At 47.7% G+C, this 22,977-nt stretch overlaps 1 protein-coding gene across 4 annotated transcripts in view; it reads right to left on the reverse strand.

Moving 5' to 3' along the window:
• Positions 1-22,498, reverse strand: part of JAML (junction adhesion molecule like) — a 27,265-nt gene extending 4,767 nt beyond the window's left edge. Inside the window, exons 1-7 of one of the 4 annotated variants that reach the window (XM_040483173.1) lie at positions 22,334-22,498; positions 17,537-17,601; positions 14,531-14,685; positions 12,954-13,179; positions 8,243-8,355; positions 4,721-4,958; positions 1,760-1,898 (exon numbers count right to left, since the gene is read on the reverse strand). In XM_040483173.1, coding sequence (XP_040339107.1) covers positions 1,760-1,898; positions 4,721-4,958; positions 8,243-8,355; positions 12,954-13,179; positions 14,531-14,685; positions 17,537-17,579 — 914 coding nt within the window. In that variant the 5' untranslated portion in view covers positions 17,580-17,601; positions 22,334-22,498. Of the gene's footprint in view, positions 1-1,759; positions 1,899-4,720; positions 4,959-8,242; positions 8,356-12,953; positions 13,180-14,530; positions 14,686-15,342; positions 15,506-17,536; positions 17,602-18,673; positions 18,797-22,333 lie in introns of those variants that run through there. The other 3 variants (XM_040483172.1, XM_040483174.1, XM_040483175.1) reach the window with 3 other exon arrangements.
• Positions 22,499-22,977: the final 479 nt, after the last annotated feature.

A 22,977-nucleotide genomic window follows, 5' to 3' on the forward strand; every position in this document is an offset into this window, starting at 1 on the left:
GAGGGGGGAGGCCGAGCAGAATTGGCGCCACAAACTCCCTGATCGGCCAGCCCTGGCCCCTTCCCAGCCCTCGCCTTTGATCTCTTGACCATCTGCCCTCTGCATCTGCCACTGAATACACTTCCTTTTTTTCTGCTCTGGCCTAGGCAAGAGCTGAAAAAAATATAAAAATCATAATAATAATAAAAATCATGGTTGAAGCTAGAAAAGAAACCGGATTTTTTTTTTTTTGTCTTTAAGTGGAGGAAATATTTTTCGCATATTATCTGAGTATAAAGCTGTGTGTTCTCATTGTAAAATAATTCAAATAATAAAGAAACATAGAGAGGGGTGCCTGGGTGGCTCAGTCGGTCGAACGTCCGACTCTTGATTTCGGCTCAGGTCATGATCTCAGGGTTCGTGAGTCTGAGCCCTGAGTCAGGCTCTGTGCTAATAGAACAAAGCCTGCTTGGGATTCTCTCTCTCTCTCTCTCTCTTTCTCTCCCTCTCTCTCTCTCTCTCTGCTCCTCTTCCCCACCGCACACGCACACACTCTCTCAAAATAAATAAATAAAACATTTTAAAAAACAAAAGAAACACAGAGAGTTGGAAATTGAAGTTCCAGTAAACCTCCCACCCTCAGGGGACCCACCTTCTCTTTTCTCCCAAAAACAGCACTACCAATACTTGGGAATTATTCTCCCAAACTTTCTCAATACGGGCCTAGGGGCACTCACACAAGATATGTTCATTGTATTATAATTTTCTTTTTTTATAAAAATGAGATCGTATCATACATTCTGTAATACGGCTTCTGGGACATCTTTCCATGTCGTCCCATTCGGGATTGTGCACTGTGTCATTGAACGGAACACCTATGCAGTGAATCATTACCTTTCTGACCGTCACTGAGGATGATTTCAGTGTTCGATTATCACCCGTGCTACAGCAACCGTGTTTACAAACCTCAGCATAGCCGTCTGCTTATTTCTTTAGGATAAGCGAGTAGACACGGAAGCACTGATTTCATTTTGTGGGAAACTGAGGCCCAGAGTGGGTAGGTGAGTTGACATGGGTGTCTAACTTCGGGCTCAGTGCCACTTTCATGCCCAGCGTAAAGACCCTCGGAGAGGCCAGCCAAGCTCAAACCGAGTCAGCGAGGCCCCGGGGGGAGGAGGTGCAAACCCAGAAGGCACGCCAGCACCTTCCGTGGAATGGGTGTTTTACGGGGAAAAGAGACTCAGAAGCCAGAGCTACTTAGCCTGAATGGGGGCCTTTGCCCGTGGGCAGAATTTCTGCAAGACAGCCACAAGACTTCGTCATCAACACTTGGGTAAATGGGGGGTGGGGGGGCCATGGGCCTGCCAGTGGCCAATGAAACACTGCTGCTGGGTCGGAGCACCAAGATCTGCGCTTCTAGGTGAAGTGGATATCGCGGATAATCCAAAAACCATTTCTCTCGGGCACGGACTGGCACCATTATAGCTCTTGCAAAAGGTTTATACTCTTAATAATGCTCTCCTTAGGCCACCAGTTACAAAAGAGCTGGCAATCTTTGTGAAATACCAAAGTGAATGAAGAGGGTGTGGGGACGTGCAAGGACTTTCTGGAGCACGGTGAGCAGGGGGTGGGGGTCCCTACCTAGATGACATCTAATTTGACAACCACAAATGATTCTATTTTAAAGTAACCCCCTTCGGGGAAAATGGCACGGTGAGGGTGCTGTCACTCTCCCACTTCGGGTTAGAGGTACCACCAGCGTCCCAACCCAGCCCTGTACCTCGTATTCCTGTGGGTGTTCTTCACGATCAATATCAGAACGGGAAGCAGCAGGATAGTGCCACAGACAATCCCCACAATGATCACCAGCTGATTACCACCCAGGATCTCAGGTTTGAGGGCCGTTGGGGTCACCAATGCTTGGGAAAGGAGACAAGCAAGTAGAGGGTCTCAGTGTTTCGGGAAAAGAGCTGAGAGTCCCACAAGTTCTATACCAAGGAGCAACAGCCAAGTCAGGAAGCTGGGGGAGAAAGCCAGACTCCACCCCATGTGGAAACCCTGGGACTCCAGCGGTCCCCATTAGATGGAGAGCCAAGTCTGGCTCCCTTGCTCACCCCTACAGTACAGATCAAGGTGGGTGGGAGAAGAGACTAGCACCTTACCTACAGCAGAGTTTCCTTTTACATTAACAATTCTATCTTAAAATAAAACAACAGATGCTTCAGAGGCTGTAGATCTTTCTATGAGAAAGTGGTTGCTTTCAAAAGGATAGATGCTACAACACCCAGCCTCATAGTCAGAATGCCAAGTAAGGCCTTCAGGGGCACTTCTACCCATATGGCACCCCTCATTCATTTCCTCATGTCCCTCTAAATACATACGTAAACACCTCCTGGGTGCCAGATATCACTAGGCACGGAAGCTCCAGAGACAACGCGTGGTCCCTAATCTCAAGAAGAGGGACAAACACATCGACAGAGAACCACAGACTGCTCTAGGTGCTATGACGGAAGTCCACATGGGGCACAGAGGGGCACAGAGGAAAAAGGGTACCCACTTCTATGGGGGGCAGATGAGAATTCCTCAGCAAAAGTTTTAAAGTTTAAAACCCTTGAGGAAACATCAAGTTTGCTGGGCAAACGATATGGGGAAGGATGGGCGGGGCACAGTATGTGCAAAGTCTGGAGGCCCGGCAGGATGGTACATTCAGAAAGTAGAAATCGTTCTGGGGGTCTGGTTCAAGGTTGCATTCGTGGGTACGGTGGAGAGTGAGGCTGGATAGATAACAGAGTCCCCAGTCGTGAAGGGCCTTGATTATCCCAGCCAGGAGTCTGGTTTTTGTTTCCGTGGACAATGGAGAAACCACTGAAAGATTACAAGCACTGGACAGAACGCGGAGATCTGTGATTGACAGGATGGCACAGAGACAGCCAGAGCCTAGCATAGGACTGGAAAGAAGGCAGACCCAAAATCAGTAGTAGACATGACAGGACCTGTTGACCTGTTAGATTGGAGGTCATGGGAAAGGGAAGAATCAGGCACAACTCCCAGGCATCCGGCTAGGTAACCGTGTAGATGGTGACGGCGTTAACGCAGGTGGAGGAGATAAGCTGGAGATGAGCTGTGGAGACGTGTGCAGGGGCAGGTTTGGATGTGTTGCGTTTGAGGAATTTGTGGAATATCTGGCTAGAATTTGGAAGGAAGGAAGGAAAGGAAGGAAGGGAGGAGGGAGAGAGGTAGGAAGGGATGGAGAAGGGAGGGAAGGAGAGAGGAGGCAAGGAGGGAAGAAGAGAAGAAGGGAACCCAATATAATATTTACTGAATATAGAGAGGATGCAGTGGCCAATCCTACTCGGGTAAAGGCGACTGAGGACGGGCGATTAGAGTACCATTAGTGATGTGAGGTAAGTAGAGGCAGGAGCAGAAGACAGGTTGCAGTGCACTCAGGAATTCATTGGAGGTGACAGAGGAGACACCACATTCAGCCTCTGAGCAAACTACTTGGCTAAGTCAAGAAAGAAAGACACGACTGATTGCGGTGATGGTCGCACAACTCTGAATTTTCTGGAACCCCTGAGTTGCATGCTTTAAATGGGTGAGCTGTACGGCATGTGAGTTGTGTCTGCTTTAAGAGAGAAAAAAAGACACAGGGTGCGAGCTAAAGTAGACGAGGACAGAAGGTAAGAGGAAGAGCTGAGCGTATTTATAGGCCGAGGAGCAGAAGCCAGTAGAAAGCACGAGGTTCCCGAGGGGGAGAACATGTCACCTGAGCACGGAGGTTCGGATCAGCCCGGGGCGGAAGGGAGCCTTGGGGGGCAGGACGGAGGTAAGGAGGGGGGCAGATGGAGGTAGGCCTGCGGGCGGGGAGGCCTTGGAGGTTGAGCGAGCCCCCACTAATGGCGTGTATTTCCTCCGTGAAGTGGAAAACACGACTTCATGTTCGTGAGGAGGTGAAGAAAGCCATTTGTCCTCCTTCTCTCTCCGGCTGGGAGCCTGTGCTGTTACAGGGAGGTGCTTCCATCGACCCAGATCTCTGGTCAGAGGTACCGAGCTGTGTTCTGGCCTCCTTCACTTCCCCGCCCCCAAAAAACCGCAGCCAACCCCCAGCGAAGGGCTCTAGCGAAAGGCAAAGTCCACAGGCCACATCCTGACTGTTACCTGTGCTCTGGTTTAACTTTAACCCCTCACCGATCACCCTCTCCGTCCACACAATCGAGTCTTTATTCTCCCACATACCACTGGCTTTAATGCTTTAATGCACAGGGTTGGCCAGAATACAGAAAACGCCTCTGTTTGGGGCTCCGGTCTCTTCCTGTTTTCTCTCTGTTCGGTGCTGTCTCTCCCCAGCTCAGGGTCATTTTCCCTCCCACTACGGAGCATACAGCACCCAAGTAAAAAGTGACTTCGGACACCAACTCCAATCCACCTCTGAGCTCCTGTACCTTTCCATCAGCCTATCACACCGGCAACGAGTGAGTTCTCGCAGAAGGCGTGTGTTCACCAAATACCAGCTCCCTTGACCTTATACATCCTCAGGGCCAGAACTAGAGCGAGGCAAGCAAGGTGCCTAGGGCTCCAAATGCCACTGGCAAGGCCACTGAAGTCCAGGGCACAAGCACTTGTAAGAGACAGACGCCCCCTGAAATTCTGCACCCTGAATGCCTCTCTGGCCTCACCCTAGTCCCGGCCATGCCCACCCGCTACGAGGCCCCCCATCCCTCCCCAGCCGAACGTCAGATACTTCGGGGCTCTTTCAGGATCACGTGCAGCACGGTGGTTTTCTTGAAGGTCAGGTTCCCCAGGTGGATACTGCAGGTGTAGCTTCCTCTGTCAGACTCCCGCACTCCTTGGAGCATGATAGACGCATCATTGCGGGAGGTGTCCCCCACCAGGGTTACACGGTTCTGGAAGCGGCCCCGGTTCTGGGGGTTCCCCACAGGTACCCTGAGTTTGGAGTGATAACGTAACATAACCTCCTCCTAGAAGGGAAAGGCAAAGTATGAGTTTGCAAAGACCAAGGGGGTCGGGGCATGGGCAAGGTTGAGTGGGGGGCTCTCAGGACGTGCAGGGCCCTGTGTGTGTGGGCAGTGAAATATCAGACAACATGAGGCCATGCACACACACAGGGGCACAGCCTGTGTCACTGTGAAGGACACCACCGAACCGTGAACGCCTGTCCCCTGGGCAGAAAAGGATGAGGAAAGTGGCACAAGAGGCCTTCCCTTCCCATAAAAGGAAGCACAAGGGCCCCTTGACTTCTTACGGCACTCCCAAGTGGATTTCCGACAGACCCTGGAAACACGTCTAAGACTAAATTCCACATTCTTCCCCCAAACCCAGCCCCTTCCAGTCCATCCCACTTTGGTAAGTGGCAATGTCTTCTTCCAGATGCTCCGGCCAAAAATCTTGAAGTCATCCTACTAAACTCCTCACTTTCTTAAACTCACATGGAAAATCCCTCAGCAAATCCTGTCACCTCTGCCTTGAAGATATATCCCAAATCTAGCTATTTGTCACCTCCTCCCATGGTTACCATTCTGACCCAGGCCACCGCATCTCTCACCTCAATTCCTGCAATAAGCTTCCTTACTTGTCTCCCTGCTTTCTCCAAACTGGTCTATTCTCAGCAGATGAGCCCTTAGAAATAGAAGTTAAGGGGCGCCGGGGTAGCTCAGTTGGCTAAGCGTCCAATTTCGGCTCAGGTCATGATCTCGCGGTTTGTGGGTTCGAGCCCCGTGTCAGGCTCTGTGCTGACAGCTTAGAGCCTGGACCTGCTTCAGATTCTGCGTCTCCCTCTCTGCCCCTCCCCCATTCACGCTCTGTCTCTCAAAAAATGAATAAACGTTAAAAATATTTTTAGGGGCGCCTGGGTGGCGCAGTCGGTTAAGCGTCCGGCTTCAGCCAGGTCACGATCTCGCGGTCCGTGAGTTCGAGCCCCGCGTCGGGCTCTGGGCTGATGGCTCGGAGCCTGGAGCCTGTTTCCGATTCTGTGTCTCCCTCTCTCTCTGCCCCTCCCCCATTCATGCTCTGTCTCTCTCCGTCCCAAAAATAAAAATAAATAAATAAATAAATAAAAAACGTTGAAAAAAAATATTTTTAAAAAGGGGCGCCTGGGTGGCTCCGTCGGTTAAGTGTCCGACTTCAGCTCAGGTCATGATCTCGCGGTTTGTGAGTTCGAGCCCCGCGACGGGCTCTGTACTGACAGCTCAGAGCCTGGAGCCTGCTTCGGATTCTGTGTATCCCCATCTCTCAGCCCCTCCCCTGCTCATGCTCTGTCTCTCTCTGTCTCTCAATAATAAATAAATGTTAAAAAAAAAAAAAAGGAAATAGAAGTTAAATCACGTTACCCCTCTACTCAAAACCCTCCAATGCCCCCTCCCATTTCTGCTAAAAGTACAAGGCCCTCCATGATCTGCCCCGCTCCATTTTCCTCTCTGATTTCATCTTACACTTTTTCTTCACTTTACCTCTTCGGGTCACTTCACCACTTCATTCTAGCCACACCGGCCTCTTTGCTCTCCTTGAGTACTGGCCTCAGGGCCTTTGTACTTTGTGCTCCCTATGCCTGGGACATCCCTCCCTCCCAAAATACACATGGTTCACTCCCTCACTTCAAATCTCTGCTCAAATGTCATCTGTTCAGTGAGGGCTCTCTGACCACCTATATACAGTAAGAACCACAAACGTCTGCCTTCTTGTTCCTCATAGCTCTTACTAATACCTGACATAGCATATATTTGTTTCCTCATTATTTTACTGTATATATCCCTTGATCTTGACCGTAAGTCTCCCATCAGGGCAGGAGCCGTGAGTGTTTGCTACATAGGTGCTTAAAATACCTGTTAAATGAGTAAGTAAATACCTGTTAAAGGAGCCTGCTTAGGATTCTCTCTCTCTCTCTCTCTCTCTCTCTCTCTCCTCTCTCTACCCCTCCCCCACTCACCCTGTCTCTGTCTCTCTCAAATAAATAAATAAACTTAGAACATTTTTTAAGGCTTTTAAGAAAAGGAAATGGGTATACGGATACAAACATGGATGCGAAACCTCTCTGTGTTTTGAATTCACAGCTCGAAAGGCTCATTCTCAACCTATCTTCTGCAGTGACTCACTTAGCAGTTGACATCTCAACGCACGACAAGCTCCCAGAGGTGAACCTGGGGCCACATGTAATTCCCCATGTGCCACCATGAGGCCCACTCAGACGGCAAACAGGAATCGAGGGAGTACAAATGACTTTTCAACAGAGGTGGCTGGGAATATGTCTTAATTTAGAAAAGATAAATCTTTTATAAACTTTGCACCTTAATTTTTATTAACAGTAACCGACCTGGGATATCCCCCGCAGCGCACCTTGCCCCACGTGTACATCAGCAGGCACAAAGGACGCCTATGGTCTCGTGAACTCACCCGTTGCTTGCACGCAAGTTCCCATGAACTAGTCTGCGCGTTGGCCCCCAGGACCTACTAATGCCAACGCCTGAAGCACCCATAGAGACAAAGAAAATTCCCTCCATCCCAGAAGTGGGGCAGCGGGGCACAGAAGAAAACTTATAAAAATAACCGAAATTGGGGCGCCTGGGTGGCGCAGTCGGTTAAGCGTCCGACTTCAGCCAGGTCACGATCTCGCGGTCCGTGAGTTCGAGCCCCGCGTCGGGCTCTGGGCTGATGGCTCGGAGCCTGGAGCCTGTTTCCGATTCTGTGTCTCCCTCTCTCTCTGCCCCTCCCCCGTTCATGCTCTGTCTCTCTCTGTCCCAAAAATAAATAAAAACGTTGAAAAAAAAAATTAAAAAAAAAAATAACCGACATAAAAATAAGAATGCAACGATTCTTATGCCCAGCCAGGAGCTTAGACACAAGGCCACCAAAGTCAACCCCCCTCATTCTCCCACGGACTCTACAAAGAGAAGGGAAAAGAGGAAGGAAACCAAAAGGCAGTGGCCAAGTCACGTACAAATGCTTTGCACGGACGATCCAGTACACGTGTCTCCACGGCCCTAAAAGCTGAGCAGGCAGCAGCAGCAGCAGCGAGAATATCATCCTTCTCCTCTTCCTCATCTGCATCAGAGCCATTTTTCCCACCAGGAAGCTAAAGTTGCCCACAGCCAAGTGGCTGAGCTGAGGCCCAGTTCTGACAAGCTCCGAAGCCCAGGCCCTGCAACACCACCGCACGGCACCCGCTGCCCCGATTCCCCCTGCCCCCACACCGTCCTGACGCCATCCGCCAGGGGCTTCGACAGCACAGCAGTGGTGCTTTCTCCTTTACCTCGGCATGCTCTCCTGATGAGAACGTCCAGTCTACCTTGGTCATGCGTTTCTCTCCTGTGCTCTGGAGAACACAGCTCAGCTGAGTCGAATCACCCACATGGGCCATGAGCTCTGGGGATAAAAGGGTAACTCAAGTCAAACCCAAGGTATAATCTACAGAAGTCAAAGAACTTCCAGAAGAGATCATGTTTAGCCAAAGATCCGCAGCCATAAAATCAATGCCACCCCCCAAATACCGCACACATTCACTCCGCAGATGAGCCAGATGATCCCGTGTGGACAAAGCACTCAGAGGCCTCTCACTCACATGACACCCCACAGCTGAGAGAATACCCGTGGCTACCCACACACGTCAACTCTGAGGGGTCTTCAATCTACGGTAAACACATTCTGATTCCCTTTAATTCCCTGCTCCTTCCCCTTTTCCAGAATTTCTCTCCAGTCCCAACTCAACTTCAGGTTTATACTAAAGAAAGGACAGAAAATCTTGAAGCCCCCTCTTTCTTTCTTCTTTTTTCGAAGCCCCCCTCTTTCCGATCACCGGCTTAGAAGCCCACATCTGCCGAACATAAACAGGAAGTGGAAAGTTATATAATTCTCATGCTTATATATAACCCACCGGCTCTTTGAGCTGAAAAACTGAATCACGGGTGACTTTCTTCAATTTCTTTCCTTCTTTTTACAGGTTGTCTTAGGACTGGCTTAAGACAGCGCTGGCTATGGTACAGGTCACAGGACTGCTTGCTAATTAGGCCAAGACAATAGACCGCTTTTCTCTTGGCTTGTCTGTTTTTTTTTTTTTTTTTTTAACGTTTATTTATTTTTGAGACAGAGAGAGACAGAGCATGAACGGGGGAGGGTCAGAGAGAGGGAGACACGGAATCCGAAACAGGCTCCAGGCTCTAAGTGGTCAGCACAGAGCCCGACGCGGGGCTCGAACCCACGGAGTGTGAGATCGTGACCTGAGCCGAAGTCGGCCGCTTAACCGACTGAGCCACCCAAGCGCCCCTGTCTTTCTGTTTTAATCCCTGCCCCCACTCCCCCGACAGATTCCCTTGCCTCTGGCTTCCCAACTTCTAGACTCTTCTTTCTGCTTTTTTTGTACGCGCAACTGACCCCATCATGTGTTTACTGCGTAAATCATTTCAAGGGGCCACTGGAAAAAAAAAACTAGCAAAATGATTCTGATTTTTCAAGAATACGCTACACAAATCAACCCCAAGGTCAGTTAAGAAATGAAAGGCAGGATGGTGTTTGGGGAGACACAAACCTAGGGCTTAAAGCATTAAGCAATGCTCATGAAGGAGCAAACGTGGGGCATAAGCCGATCTTTTCATCCAAATTGTTGCTCTGGGGGAACATGAACTTCCTGCCCAGCAGGGGAGATGCACAATAGGAGGAAAGCAAAAGAAAATATTATGAACTTGAAACTCTATGGAGGGAGTCATTTTGAAAGTAACAGAAATTCACTCCAAAGAAGACGGATAGGGAGGGAAGGTCCCCCTAAATCCAACAGCACATTAAGAGCTGAACTCTATTTTTTTTTAAGTTTATTTATTTATTCTGAAAGAGAGAGAGAGAGAGAGAGAGAGAGAGATGGCAAGTGAGTGGGGAAGGGGAGGCAGAGAGAAGGGGGGGCAGGGGGAGAGGAGAGAGAGAGAGAGAGAGAGAGAGAGAGACAGAATCCCAAGCAGGCTCTGCACTCTCACAAGGAGCCTGATGTGGAGCTCCAACTCACCCCGTGAGATCATGACCTGAGCCGAAGTTGGACGCTTCACCAACTGAGCTCTATTTTTCTTTAAATTTTTTTTTTTTTAACGTTTATTTATTTTTTTGGGACAGAGAGAGACAGAGCATGAACGGGGGAGGGGCAGAGAGAGAGGGAGACACAGAATCGGAAACAGGCTCCAGGCTCCGAGCCATCAGCCCAGAGCCTGACGCGGGGCTCGAACTCACGGACCGCGAGATTGTGACCTGAGCCTAAGTTGGACGCTTCCCCAACTGAGCTCTATTTTTCAAATGCAGTAAATATAACTGACCCATTCTGCACCTTTCATTGCACCAGGCATGTGCCAGACACGGTGTGTGTAACATATCAGCCAGTCATTACGATATTTTGAGACATGCACTATCATTTGCCCATTTTCAGAGGAAGAAGGTGAAAGCACCCAAAAGCACACGGCCCAGAAAAGGCTGAGGAAGCACACACCCCAGACCTAAGTGAAGAAACGCGCAAAAGCTCTCACTCACTGTACCGGGCCCCCGCACTAAGTGAAGGATGGCCGGTTCTAGAGCAAAAGTACAGGAAGTTAATACTATTTTTGTTTGCAAGAATATTGTCTGTGATATTTAAAATAAAACCTATGAGGAAAAAGGAATTGAAGCAGTAGGATCATGGAAAAAAATTCTAAACGGTAGCAAGAGCATAGAAAAATTAGAAACTGAGGAGTAAACTCTGTAGAGCAAAGTATAGGTGACTTCACATGGGGGAAGACAACCTCCACCAAGCAAGCTGGACAACTTTCCAGTGGCCAGCAGGCAGATTTTTAGGAGTTGGCTCTACTCCCTTTCCGGCCACAAGGGAAAAATAAATACAGGTTGCTCCACTGGCTACGGGGCAAATATCTGACAAACCCTAAAATTGTTCTAGCCTGTGTCCATGGATTTTCCAATTCTGAAATTGGCTTCTTTTACTTTATGGCCTCTGCGTCTCTTCAAAGAGGGAAAAGGCTCCTGTTTTATAGGCTGTATTTGTATGGACAAGCATTTGGGCATGGCATCAGAGGACAAAGCAGAAAGGAGTAGCCCAAAGATGATCCTTGGGGAAATAGCTGATTCATTTCCTTTCTGGAGAACTACAGCTTTGAAATCAAAAGAAAAATGTCAACTGAAAGCAAGTAGGGGGGCGGGGCGCCTGGGTGGTTCGGTCAGTTAAGCGTCTGGCTCTTGGTTTCAGCTCAGGTCATGATCTCATGGTTCATGAGATCGAGCCCCTCATCTAACAGGCTCTGTGCTGTTAGCCTGGGATACTCTCTCCCCCTCCTCCCTCTCAAAATAAATAAACTTTAAAACAAAAAAGAAAAGGAAAAACAGTAGAAAAGTTTAGGAGGGAGGTCAGAGGCCACCTTCTACAATCCCTTTTACAGCTCCAGTTTTTAGAAACAGGATTCCAAGTGAAGGGTGCTAATTCCAGAATTTCATTCATTCGACAAGTGTCTGTTTGTTTTAATTTTTAAAACGTTTATTTATTTTTGACATACAGAGAGAGACAGAGCATGAATGGGGGAGGGGCAGAGAGAGAGAGAGAAGGAGACACCGAATCGGAAGCAGCCTCCAGACTCTGAGCCATCAGCACAGACCCTGATGTGGGGCTGGAACCCACAAACCATGAGCTCATGATCTGAGCCGAAGTCGGATGCTCAACCGACTGAGCCACCCAGGCGCCCCTCATTCGACAAATGTTTATCGATGGCTTACTCTGCGCCAGGCAGGGGGTCCCAGGCTGGTCAGAGGACAAAGAATACAGACCCAGGTGAACAGGGAAGACACATCTGGGCAGGCGTGATGGGCATCACCAAAGAGGCGCACACAGCGGGCCAAACCAGCTGGGGGAGGAGAGGAGGTCCAGGTTCTAGCAAGCTTTCCTGAGACCGTAGACTCGTCCCTCAACACTTTGAAAGAATATATCTAATTCTAGGGTTTTCAAGGTTTTTTTTAAGGCAGCAGAATTCTTTCTTCAAACAAAATCTTCTCTGGCAGCCCAATGAATAAAACAGGAGAAAGATAAAGGACTTTGGTTGCAGTTGGAGGCCTGAGGTCCTCTTAGACCGGATCCTCTATTAACCCCTGCCCTGCTCTCACCCTTTGCGCAGCCTACCAGGTTCCTTGGACCTTTAGGGTACTACACAGCACAGTTTGAACACCAGCAGTCTACTGAAGGCACACCCTCCATTTACAAATGGGAAGATGAAATCCAAAGAAGATACCGAGATCCTCTCATTTCTTTTCTGTCCCCTAGAACGCTTACCAGAGGAACCTACTAAATATGGACATGGCGTCACTGAGGATAACGGACGGGAAGTACCACCAGGACAGGGTAAAAGGAATAGGGACTTTGATGTCAGAGGCTCCAGGGCTTAAGTACTAGATGCGTCATTTAATAAACATGCGTCCTTAGACCAGTCACATCTAAGCCTCTCTGAGCCTCAAGTTAATTCATCTGTAAAATGAAAAGACCAATATTTCCTCCACGGCATTTTCATGATGATGGGACACATTTAAGGTAATAATAAAATTACCACTGTCAAGATTTTTCTTTAAAGAACACCAATTGCTGGGGTGCCTGGGTGGCTCAGTCGGTTAAGCGTCCAACTGCGGCTCGGGTCGCGATCTCACCGTTCATGGGTTCGAACCCCCACGTCGGGTTCTGTGCTGACAGCTCAGAGCCTGGAGCCTGCTTCCGATTCCGTCTCTCCCTCTTTCTCTCTGCCCCTCCCCCACTTGCAGTCTGCCTCTCTCTCTCTCTCAAAATTAAATAAACAGAAAAAAATTAAAAAGAAAAAAAAAAAAGAACACCAACTATCGCAGATTCACTCTGTGGTAGGGTCTAGACCAAAGGCTGGCATTTGTTCAACAAAGTCGGTTCCCTTCCCTCTTTGCACATCAGATCTCTTGCCCCTTCACACTTCTCTAGGTAAGCATTCACATACCTTTGGTTTCCTCTGGTAGAACATGCAGCACCACCGCTTTCTTGAACACCAGACTCTCCATTTCAAGCCGGATTTCACAAGTGTAGGTTCCCTGGTCGGCCTCTTCCACATTTTGGAGCAGGAGAGAACCATCGCTGCGTGAGATGTCTCCCACCAAGCGCACACGGTTCTGGAAGCGCCCCACAGGCACGCTGAGGTTGGCGTAATAGTATAGCACATAATCATCCTGGAGGGCAACACAACATTGGGGGGAAAATCTAAAGTCACGGGCACCAGACCTAGGAGTCTGGATGCAAAAGACCCTGTTCTGTGGAGGCAACGGCATCATCACCATCGCCATCGTACTTGTCATCATCCTTGTCCTTATGATTAAAAAGTACTTGGTGCCAGGTAACACTGTAACTCGAACAAGGCCCTGTGCCTTATTTCACACACAAATGGCGGACTATGGTCCACACATATCCATTTCTTACAGTCTGAGGTAAAATGTAACATCCACTCTGAAGGTCACTCTGGGGATTCAAACTCACAACTTTTGAACACCTTCTCTCATCTCCACCCCGTTTTCTGCTATGGCCCCTGGATTCAAGGGCATTCAAAGCCTTGAGGCAATCCCCCACACCGGTAGTCGTGACGGTCCCTGGCAGGTTGGCCATCACTCCCCACCCCCCTTCTGCCCTCTTCCAGGCAGCATATCATACAGCTTGAGAAGGAGTCATCATCACGGACTGGCTTGCAGGCTGGGAAGGGGAGCCCTGGGAAATTCTTATTTCTACGTACACCATGGGCCTATCCCTCTCATAATACAAAATACTAATAAAAATTTGAGTGAGAAAAGTATTAAAGGAATAACATGCTATGAGCTACATAAAGAGTATTTCGTTTGTACACTTCGGGACCTTACCGTTAGTAACACGTTACGTAGGATAGATTCCACAAATGATCCTGAGATACAGGCATCTCTACAGAATCTCTGACGGGGTGTATACACTATTTCCCACTCCAAAGAGCTCCCATGAAAGACCCCCTCTCGGCCATGCTTCATCTTCTAATCCCAACACCTGAAGCGGCCATGAAGGAGAAAGAGACGATTCCCCGGCACATGAATGGGGCACGGAATGCCGAAAGAATCTGGTCCTCTCCCCGCCAAAAAAGATTTTTGTGACATCATTCTTATGCCTCTTCTGTCTAGACCAATTCTCTCCCCTTGTCAGCCCTCCCAACCACCTAAACTACTCTACAAAGGGCAAACATCAAGAAAAGAAACAAAAAGAACTTCATGGGCACGTCTCTCATTGCTTCTCAAGGACCCAAAAGGTAAACATTACCATTATGATAATGACTTTCATCGTCACAGATGAGGAAGCTGAAGGTCAGCCAAGTGGAGTTACTGGCCCAGTGGGTCGCACGGCCAAAGGGCCGAGCAAGGAAGAGGCTCAGTTCCGACAAGCTTCAGAACCCAAACTCTGACAACACCACCTCATGGCACCTGATGACCTGATTCTCCCTCTCCCCATGCTGTCCTCACACCACTGGCCAGGGGTTTCTACCACAGAGTTGTATTTACTCCTTGTTACCTTGGCGTGCTCTCCCGATGAGAACATCCAGTCTACCTTGGTCACATGTTTCTCTTCTGTGCTCTGGAAAACACACCCCATCAGGGCTGAATCACCCACATGGACCGTTAGCTCAAGGGAGGAAACAATCAAGTCATTCAGGCCCAGGGAATAATCTATAGAAGCCAAAGGCAAGAGGAGACATCATTTAGACAAATACCCTCAACCACAAAAATCAGTATTAATCACGAAGTACTATACGTCTTCCCTCCCCAGATGACCCAACACAGACAAAGTACTCAGAGGCCCCTCACTCAAACCAGCAGGGCACTCCCAAGGGTAAGAGAAATACCTTCTAGTTATGCACATGTCTCAAGTTGGAGGGGTTCTGCAATCTTCATATTGCAAAAATGCAAATTGATCCTGTTCTCCTAGCTGGTCCCTTCCCTGTTTCTGGACTTCCTTTCTCCCAGCTCCTTTCTTTCCTTCTAGTTTTTAAGTTTATTTATTTATTTTGAGAGAGAGAAAGAGAGAGAGAGCAGGGAAGGGGCAGAGAGAGAGAGAGAGAGAGAGAATCCCAAGCGGGCTTCACGCCCAGCGCAGAGCCCAACGTGGGGCTCGATCTCCCAAACCATGAGATCATGACCTGAGCAGAAATCAAGAGTCAGATGCTTTAACCGACTGAGCCACCCAGGTGCCCCTCTCTGAGTTCCCTTTCAGGGAAACCCTGATGTTCTCCTTCCGGGTCATGCATTTAGACACCCACAAACAGGAAATGACATGTCTCCTGCTCCTAGTTTCCCATGGGTTCCCTATCTAAAAAGCCAACTCACAAGTATTCTTTGCTTCCCTCCTCTTTTCCTTTTCTTTAGTTCCCTTACAAAAGCTTCTCTCTGACTTTGCTGGCTGATTCTGGCTGTCCGTGCAGGTCCTTGTAATTAGACCAGCACGAGCACGGTTCTCCCCTCCGCTTTTTCTTTGTGTCTGTCTCCACCCCCGCTTCCCACCCCAGCTTTGCCGTCAGCCCCGGCTTTTCAGATCCCAGGTGTTTATGCATAGGCACCACTCCACTATCTATATATCGCTCAAATCACCTCTCTTTTCATTAAAAGAGGAAACCATTACGCGGCTCTTTCCGTTTGCACAAGATGTGCCCTGTGTGGAGAGACAACATTGAGCAAGACCCCTCTAGGTGCTGGCCAGTTTCTATCGAGGAAGAGCCAAGTGAACACGTATGGGAATAAACAGAAAATGTGCCAGTCTTTTCATGCAAGCTGTTGCCCTGAGAGAAGAGGGTTAACTTCCTGCCCAACAGCAGGCGCGCACAGTGGGGAAGATGGAAAAGAAAACATGAACCCTACACCCTCTGGAGGGAAAGTGTTTGGAAAGACATCAAAATCATCTCCAAAGCCGATTTGGAATTTTCCTGTAAGGAAGAACTGAGCAAATTCACACGTGCTTAAAGGTGTTCTTATACCTTTAATTTAATTTAATTAGTTTAATATTAAGCTAGTTTCATTTAATATTAAGAGCGCCCTATGTAGTATTAAGTGAAGGTTAGCTAGAAAGCAGAGGCAGCCACCAAAGCGACGAGAAACTGACACCTGACGGGTAACCTTTGTAGAACAACGGATGGAGAAAATGAGACTTTCTACAGAGGAAAAAGCTCTCTGCAAAGAAATACAAAATGCCCTGATGCCACCGCCTACGGGGCTGAATTGTTAGGTCTCTGGCTGGAAGGGCAGAAATCTGCAGGCTGCCTCCTGTGCCTCTGAGGAAATGTCTAAAGAGCCTCAGAACATGACCAGCCTGCATGGTTCTAAAAGCTTCTCTTAAATACATACCATTTTCGTGTGTGTGTGTGTGTGTGTGTGTGTGTGTGTGTGTGTCTGCATATTGGTGCACATTCTCTGTTTCCTGGAATTAGAGCAAAGGCAGTTCTTATGTGCACGTTGCTGAGTCAGTGTTTAGGTTACCATGCACAGCTAAAAAACTAACAATAAAGAGGAAAAATAAGAGACTATGAGAGCAAAGCACCTTAGTCATTCATTCTTCCTACAGAGCTATCTCCATGGGATAAAGAGAAAAGGCAGGGAGAAGATGCCTGCGTGGCTCAGTCGGTTAAGCATCTGACTCCTGGTTTTGGCTCAAGTCATGATCTCACGGTTTGTGAGTTCGAGTCCTGCAAGGGGCTATGTGCGGTCAGTGCACAGCCTGCTTGGGATTCCGTCTCCCTCTCTCTCTCCACCCCTCCCCCCTCAAAATAAATAAAAATAAGCTTTAAAAAAAAAAAAAGAAAAGGCAGGGAGAAAGGACAGACAACTTAGAAAGAAGACATGAACTATACACAAGAAGCAGCCCAGAGCACAGAAGTTACATGAACAGGAGACTCCAACCCAACCTGAGGGCCAGGGGCCAGGGCCGGGGATGGGGGCTGGGGGGCAGGGGGGGTGTGTGGCATGGTTCAGAGGAGGTTTCCAGAAGGAAGGAAGCTTAAGGAGAAACCTGAAGGCTAAGGAAGCCTTAGGCAGGCTCGCTGGGGTAAGGTGGGGAGAGAAAGTCCTGGCAAAAGAAACCACCCCAAATTGTGAAGAGCTCAGTGCATTTGAGGAACCACAAGAAGGCTGGTGTAGCTACAGCAACAGCAGAGAACAGGGATTCTGGGACTCTCTTCGGTAATTTCATTTCCTGATCTGAGACTAGCTGTGTTCTTAAGGTCACGATTTAAAGCGCAGGAATGCCAGAGAGAAATTTTCTTCGTACCACATAGGAAGGTCCTAGAACACACAATCAAGGACCCGAAGGCCTTCTGTTTCTAATAGAAACAGAGGAAGATTCAGCTTTCCAAGAAAGAGTTTGCTACCTAGCTTCTAAAACAGCTGCCTCAGCAAAACTAGGATGTTCCAGGTTGGGGTTTCCGTTTTCAGCAAACCAAAGGGAAATGAAAATCTATAAAGCCGGCTTTTGAAAACGCACGAGACTTACAAGAAATCAAACACCCTCCTTGGTTCCTTGGTTTCTACTTACCCAGTAACACTGGCATCAGGAGGAGTTTCAGTGGGCAACACATGCCTGCTCTCCAATTTTTCAACCTTCAGATAAAAGAAAAAAAAGATCAGAAAATAGCATCAAGAGAAGTTTGTTAACAAACCACAGTGAGTGCCTCTGTGAGCCAGTCTGTGCCTGAGGCACTGGGCTACAGCCCCGAACAAGGACAAGGACAAGGTGCCACTCACCTGCAGTTTGCGAGTTGGGGGGGGGGGGGGGGAGATGGAGGGGGGAAAAAAAGAAGCAAGTGAATGAACAAGAAAATAGCAGATGCTAGAAAGTGCTGTCATGAAACAAAACAAAGCAGTGTTTGGAGAGTCGCTTGGGGGCCGCTTTAGATTGGCTGTAAGAGAAGATTAGATGAAAATTGCTTTTCAAGAGGAAAAAAGCAAATAATTTCAGGATGTCCTTGAGATGACAACCCTGGCCATTTCTACAACCTAAGGATGTCACATAAACAAAAGATGACAGCTGACTCAGTGTGAGATTTTTGCCTATCTCTCCAAGTAAATTAAAATTATTACTTTTAAGCATATAGAGAATATTCAGGACATGTGGGAAAGGAGCTACACAAATAAGGAGAAAATTTTCAACTCAGTTAAGGCACTCACCGCGTTCTGTGGCGGAAAGGAGCCGCATAAAATATACATGGTGAGCTTCTTTTTTTTTTTTTTTTGCCCTCCCCTCCCCCCCGCCCCCCACCTTTTTAAGCAAGGCAGCAGGGATAGAATGAGACTGGGCCTGCACATGGGCAAAAAAGTACTTTTTAAGTATCTATATTATCTCTGTGGTGTTAATTTCGCTGCGTCTACCAGCTCTGGGAAAGGATTCATTGTTTTTCACCATGCCCCACAATTTTCTTAATGAAACAGAACACCAACTCCAGGGAGTTACAATCCAACCAGTTTAGGGTTCCTACCAACCGCTCTGTCTGGTCTCGGCCATGATCCCTGCCCCCGGAACATCCTGCCGTTAAAAGAACTCTACCTAGAACCTGCTAGGAGGAAAGCCGCCTTTGTGTAATACCATCACAGTACCCCACCCAGCGCTGGTGGGAAGTCCACATGTTGTGGCCATTTTAACTTGTACACAATGATTACCTAAGAGATTCCTTACCTGCGTTCTAAACAACAAAATCCTCCATCTGGAAAAGCAGGGTCAAACTGTTCAAGGAGGTCCTACCCTAGGTCCCACTTATGCAGAGAAGTCAGTTGACCTTGCGGAACCTCAGTTTCCTTGCCTATAACATGAGGACAATAATGCAAGGATCAAACAGGATAATATAGATAACAGTGCTTCAAAAAGTAGAAATCATTACCACATAAGATCCTGTTTCTCATAACCTAAAAATCAGATAGGAAACAGAATTTGTAGCGTCGAGAGAGATTTGGGTTCTGAGCGTCTACGTTTATAGGAATGGCAAATGATGAATCAGAATGAACTGGAAACTCTTTTAAGTTTCAATTTTTGAACCCCATCACAATGTAGATAATAATTACACTGACTCAGATACACCCAAGAGTCATACTAAGTTTCCCCCAAACACCTCTGATAAAAACACAGATCTCTCTCAAGAGAGCAACAGTCGTCTTCTGGCTCCACGACACCCATCCCACCCCACACATCCATGAAAAAGAGCTTCCTTTAGAGCATGCGTCATTGTAATTCATCATATCTGGGATATCTGAGATCCCTGAACGTTCTGGCTGAATGCCTCTTCAGGGAGTTGGTTGTGTTCCCTCCTCTGTCCGGCAAACTATTCTTGTACATTCCCCCAGAGCAGTGCACCCTCTGCTTGGAGGAGGAACAGTTGATTTATAGGTCTAACACCAAACCGCGGTAAGTCTAGATTCTCAAGAAGGGCCATATGTTCCTGTTTACGAGTGTCCCAGGCCTGTGCTGCAGCGCCACTAAAGTGCCTGGACCAAACTCCAGTCACTCAGAGCCACACCCAACCATTTTCAAACAAATCTTAGGAAACGTGCAAATAATCTAATGAATACAAGAGATCAGTATTTTTTCACTCATATGTAGATCTTGAGAAACTTAACAGAGGACCACGGGGGAAGGGAAGGGGAAAAAAAATAGTTACAAACAGAGAGGGAGGGAGGCAAACCATAAGAGACTTTTAAATACAGGGAACAATCTGAGGATTGGGGGGTGGGGGAGAGGGGGAAAATGGGTGATGGGCATCGAGGAGGGCGCTTGTTGGGGTGAGCACTGGGTGTTGTGTGTAAGCGATGAACCACGGAATCTACCCCTGAAACCAAGAGCACATTTTACACACTGTACGTTAGCCAATTTGACAATAAATTATATTTTTTAAAAAAAAGAATACGAGATATCATTTTTGGTTCCAAGTACTCATATGCACCGGTAGAACTCCCTGTGAATGAAGAGAAAAGCAATGAGTTCGTGGAAAAAGCACGGATTTGAATTCCTAAAAAATTCTCTTCCTGGGTCAGACCTTCCATTAACTAATGCTTTGATCTCTGGGAAATCACTCAGTCTCCGGGGCCTCCTCCTTACCATTAAAAGATCGGACCTTTTCTCCCCCCTCGTTAATATAGGACCACGCCAGAAATCAGTAGTTACATATGCGATAATTCCGAGAGGGTTACATGACAGGTACCGCCTGAATGCTCTACACGTTGACCCGTGTAACCTTTGCAACAACCCTATGAGGTCTCCAAGACTGGGACGCTAAGGCACAGATTGGTGAAGTGACTTGCCTGATAACTCATAGCAAGCGGCAGAGCCAGGATTCAAGCCCAGGCATTCTGGATCAGAACCTGTCCCCTCACTGCCCTTGTACTGCCCCTCGTGTTTCTGAAAGTATTCCACGTTTTAGAGCAAAACTTCGCTGAACTTCATGTATCCAAACAAGATGAATCTGCTCCCCCAACTGAATGCTTTTCCCGCCCACTTCACCCAGTGAACTCCTGTTCAGCTTTCAAATGTCAAGTCAGTGTGGCTTCCTCAGGGAAATCTCTCCTGAGCCACACTTACCAGGTCAGATGCCCAGCCACATGTTTTGTTTTGTTGTTATTGTTGTTCTAATATTTATGTATTTGTTTAGTTATTGAGAGAGAGAGAGAGAGAGAGAGAGCGAGCAGGGGAGGGGTAGAGAGAGAGGGAGGCAGAATCCCAAGCAGGCTCCGCCCTGTCAGCTCAGAGCCCACTGTGGGGCTCGAACCCACGAACCATCAGATCTGTGACCTGAGCCGAAACCAAGAATCAGACGCCCTAACCAACTGAGCCGCCAGGTGCCCCCACCTACCCCCTGGCAAGCCACATGTTTTAATAAGACTATTTATCTTTCCTTCGGGGCATTTATCATAATTTCTAATTATCTATTTATTTGTGGGTTTGTTTGATTAAAGTCTTGCTCTCCACGCTCACCTCCCAAACTATAAGCTCTACCTACTATCTGAACAATGAAGATCAGAATCTTATATATACAAATATATAATAGATGCATAAAATGAATCTTGGTCTTCAGAAATCCAACCAAAGCATCAGATGCACCTTAAGCACCTTGAGAATAGGACTCCGCTTAAATTCTCAACTTTTACCTCGCTTCTTCAGATCCTGACATCTCCTCAGCAGATGCTCTTAAGATAATTCTGCATGGTCAGAAGTCTCGTGTGTTGGACAAACATTTTGACCTGAGCTCACGGAGCTTTCACAATATAACTCCTGTCAAATATCTTCTATCGCTCCCGGTGTGGGAGTGGGGGGGCAGGTTGTAACCATCGGGGTCACCTCTCCCATTGTTAACCGTGCAGAGGAAGGGTTACCCTTGGCACGATCGTGATAGAAAAACCTCTTCAGAAAAGGGACTCGTGACAATGAGACAACCACACAGGATGTGAAAATGACCCCCTAATGTTACAATATCACAAAACAAGATAAGGGAGAGGTGCTGCCTCTGAGTGCCAGTGCTTGCCCCCCCGTAAGGACAACCAACCACTGAGCAAATAGACACCTGCACAGGCTTCCCTTACCTACCCCGCTCACCTCGCGAGGCTAAGTCCCCTCGATTCACCCCTGGCTGTGCACCTCTGGGCTCTCATTGTTTTGAGGTATAGTTACCCACGTAACCCCTCTGAGGCATGAAGTTCTTGAAATGCGTCCTCAGTTTTCCTTCCAAGACCGTTTATCCTACATTGGGCTGGGAGGTCACATGGCTCCTTGTAAGACAGTCTTGACATCACTGGTCAACCCTCTACCTGAAGGGGACTTTAGAAGTCATTACTCCCGCTCCCTCCTCAGACCAGGTTACACCTAAAGGACCCTGCATCAGGCCTTCATGAGATCAGAGCTTTGCAAAGGACGTGATTGGTAAGGACAGTATAGCCTAGCCCTCTTGAGAGGTTTAAGTTTCTGACTTCTTAAGGTTAAATATTGGTCTGTCTAGGATTGGGGGAAGAGAAACAGTGAGGGACAAGTCCCGCCATGAGTTCAAGGGCAGCTAGTCACTGCTCTACCTAAAACCACAGGCAAATTATAAATGAAAGTCTTGTTCTTCATCATCATCATCATCATCATCACCTACTCTTTCATTAAGGGCAAACCTTACCCCTCTTCTCTCTGAGGATCTTAACAGAAGCAACTCTACCCCACAGAAAGGGAAAGTGCACCCACCAGGCTACCTTATACCCATCTCTTCCTACAGAGGTGGAGAGCCCTGCAAACGTGGCCATCAAATTAAAGCCTTCTCCTGAGAGAGCAAAGCGTGAATCCCTGCTTAAGAAATACGAAGCAATTGCTTACCCAAGATGAGGCGCACCGAGGGGAAGCCAAGCACTGAACTGCGCTACATCTGCAGTACCCAAGTCCGACTGAAGAGACTTCTGCCGGCACAGAAGGTCAGGCTCAGAGCAAACCAAATGCGTGCGTTCTGAAGTGGCTGCAGAGATGCAAACAGGAACCTCTAAATCAAGGTTCTCATTTCAGTTATCTGGCCCATGACCCAATTTTTATTTATATTTTCATTCTAAAAAGAAGATATATATTCAACTTACCGAGGAGAGCCTCATATTCCAGACCTGAGCAGGGGCTGTCTCCCCTTCTAGAGAGCTCTCTGAGGGTGGGGTCTTGAAAGGCATCAGGCACACATTCCCCAAGAGAGAAATCAGCTACATGCAAACAACAATAGATTTAAGATGAACACAGAACATTTTGCCCTGTTTAAAATACAGCAACCTCAAAAATAAAATAAAATAAGACAAAATAAAATAAAATAAAATAAAATAAGACAAAATAAAATAAAATAAAATAAGACAAAATAAAATAAAATAAAATAAAATAAAATAAAATAAAATAAAATAAAATAAAATAAGGGGCACCTGGGTGGCTCAGTTGGTTAAGTGTCTGACTCTTGATTCTAGCTAGGTCATGATCCCAAGGTCACGGGA

The sequence above is a fragment of the Herpailurus yagouaroundi genome, unplaced genomic scaffold (genome assembly GCF_014898765.1).
Source record: "Herpailurus yagouaroundi ecotype Mexico unplaced genomic scaffold, PumYag 161, whole genome shotgun sequence".
Lineage (NCBI taxonomy): Eukaryota > Metazoa > Chordata > Mammalia > Carnivora > Felidae > Herpailurus > Herpailurus yagouaroundi.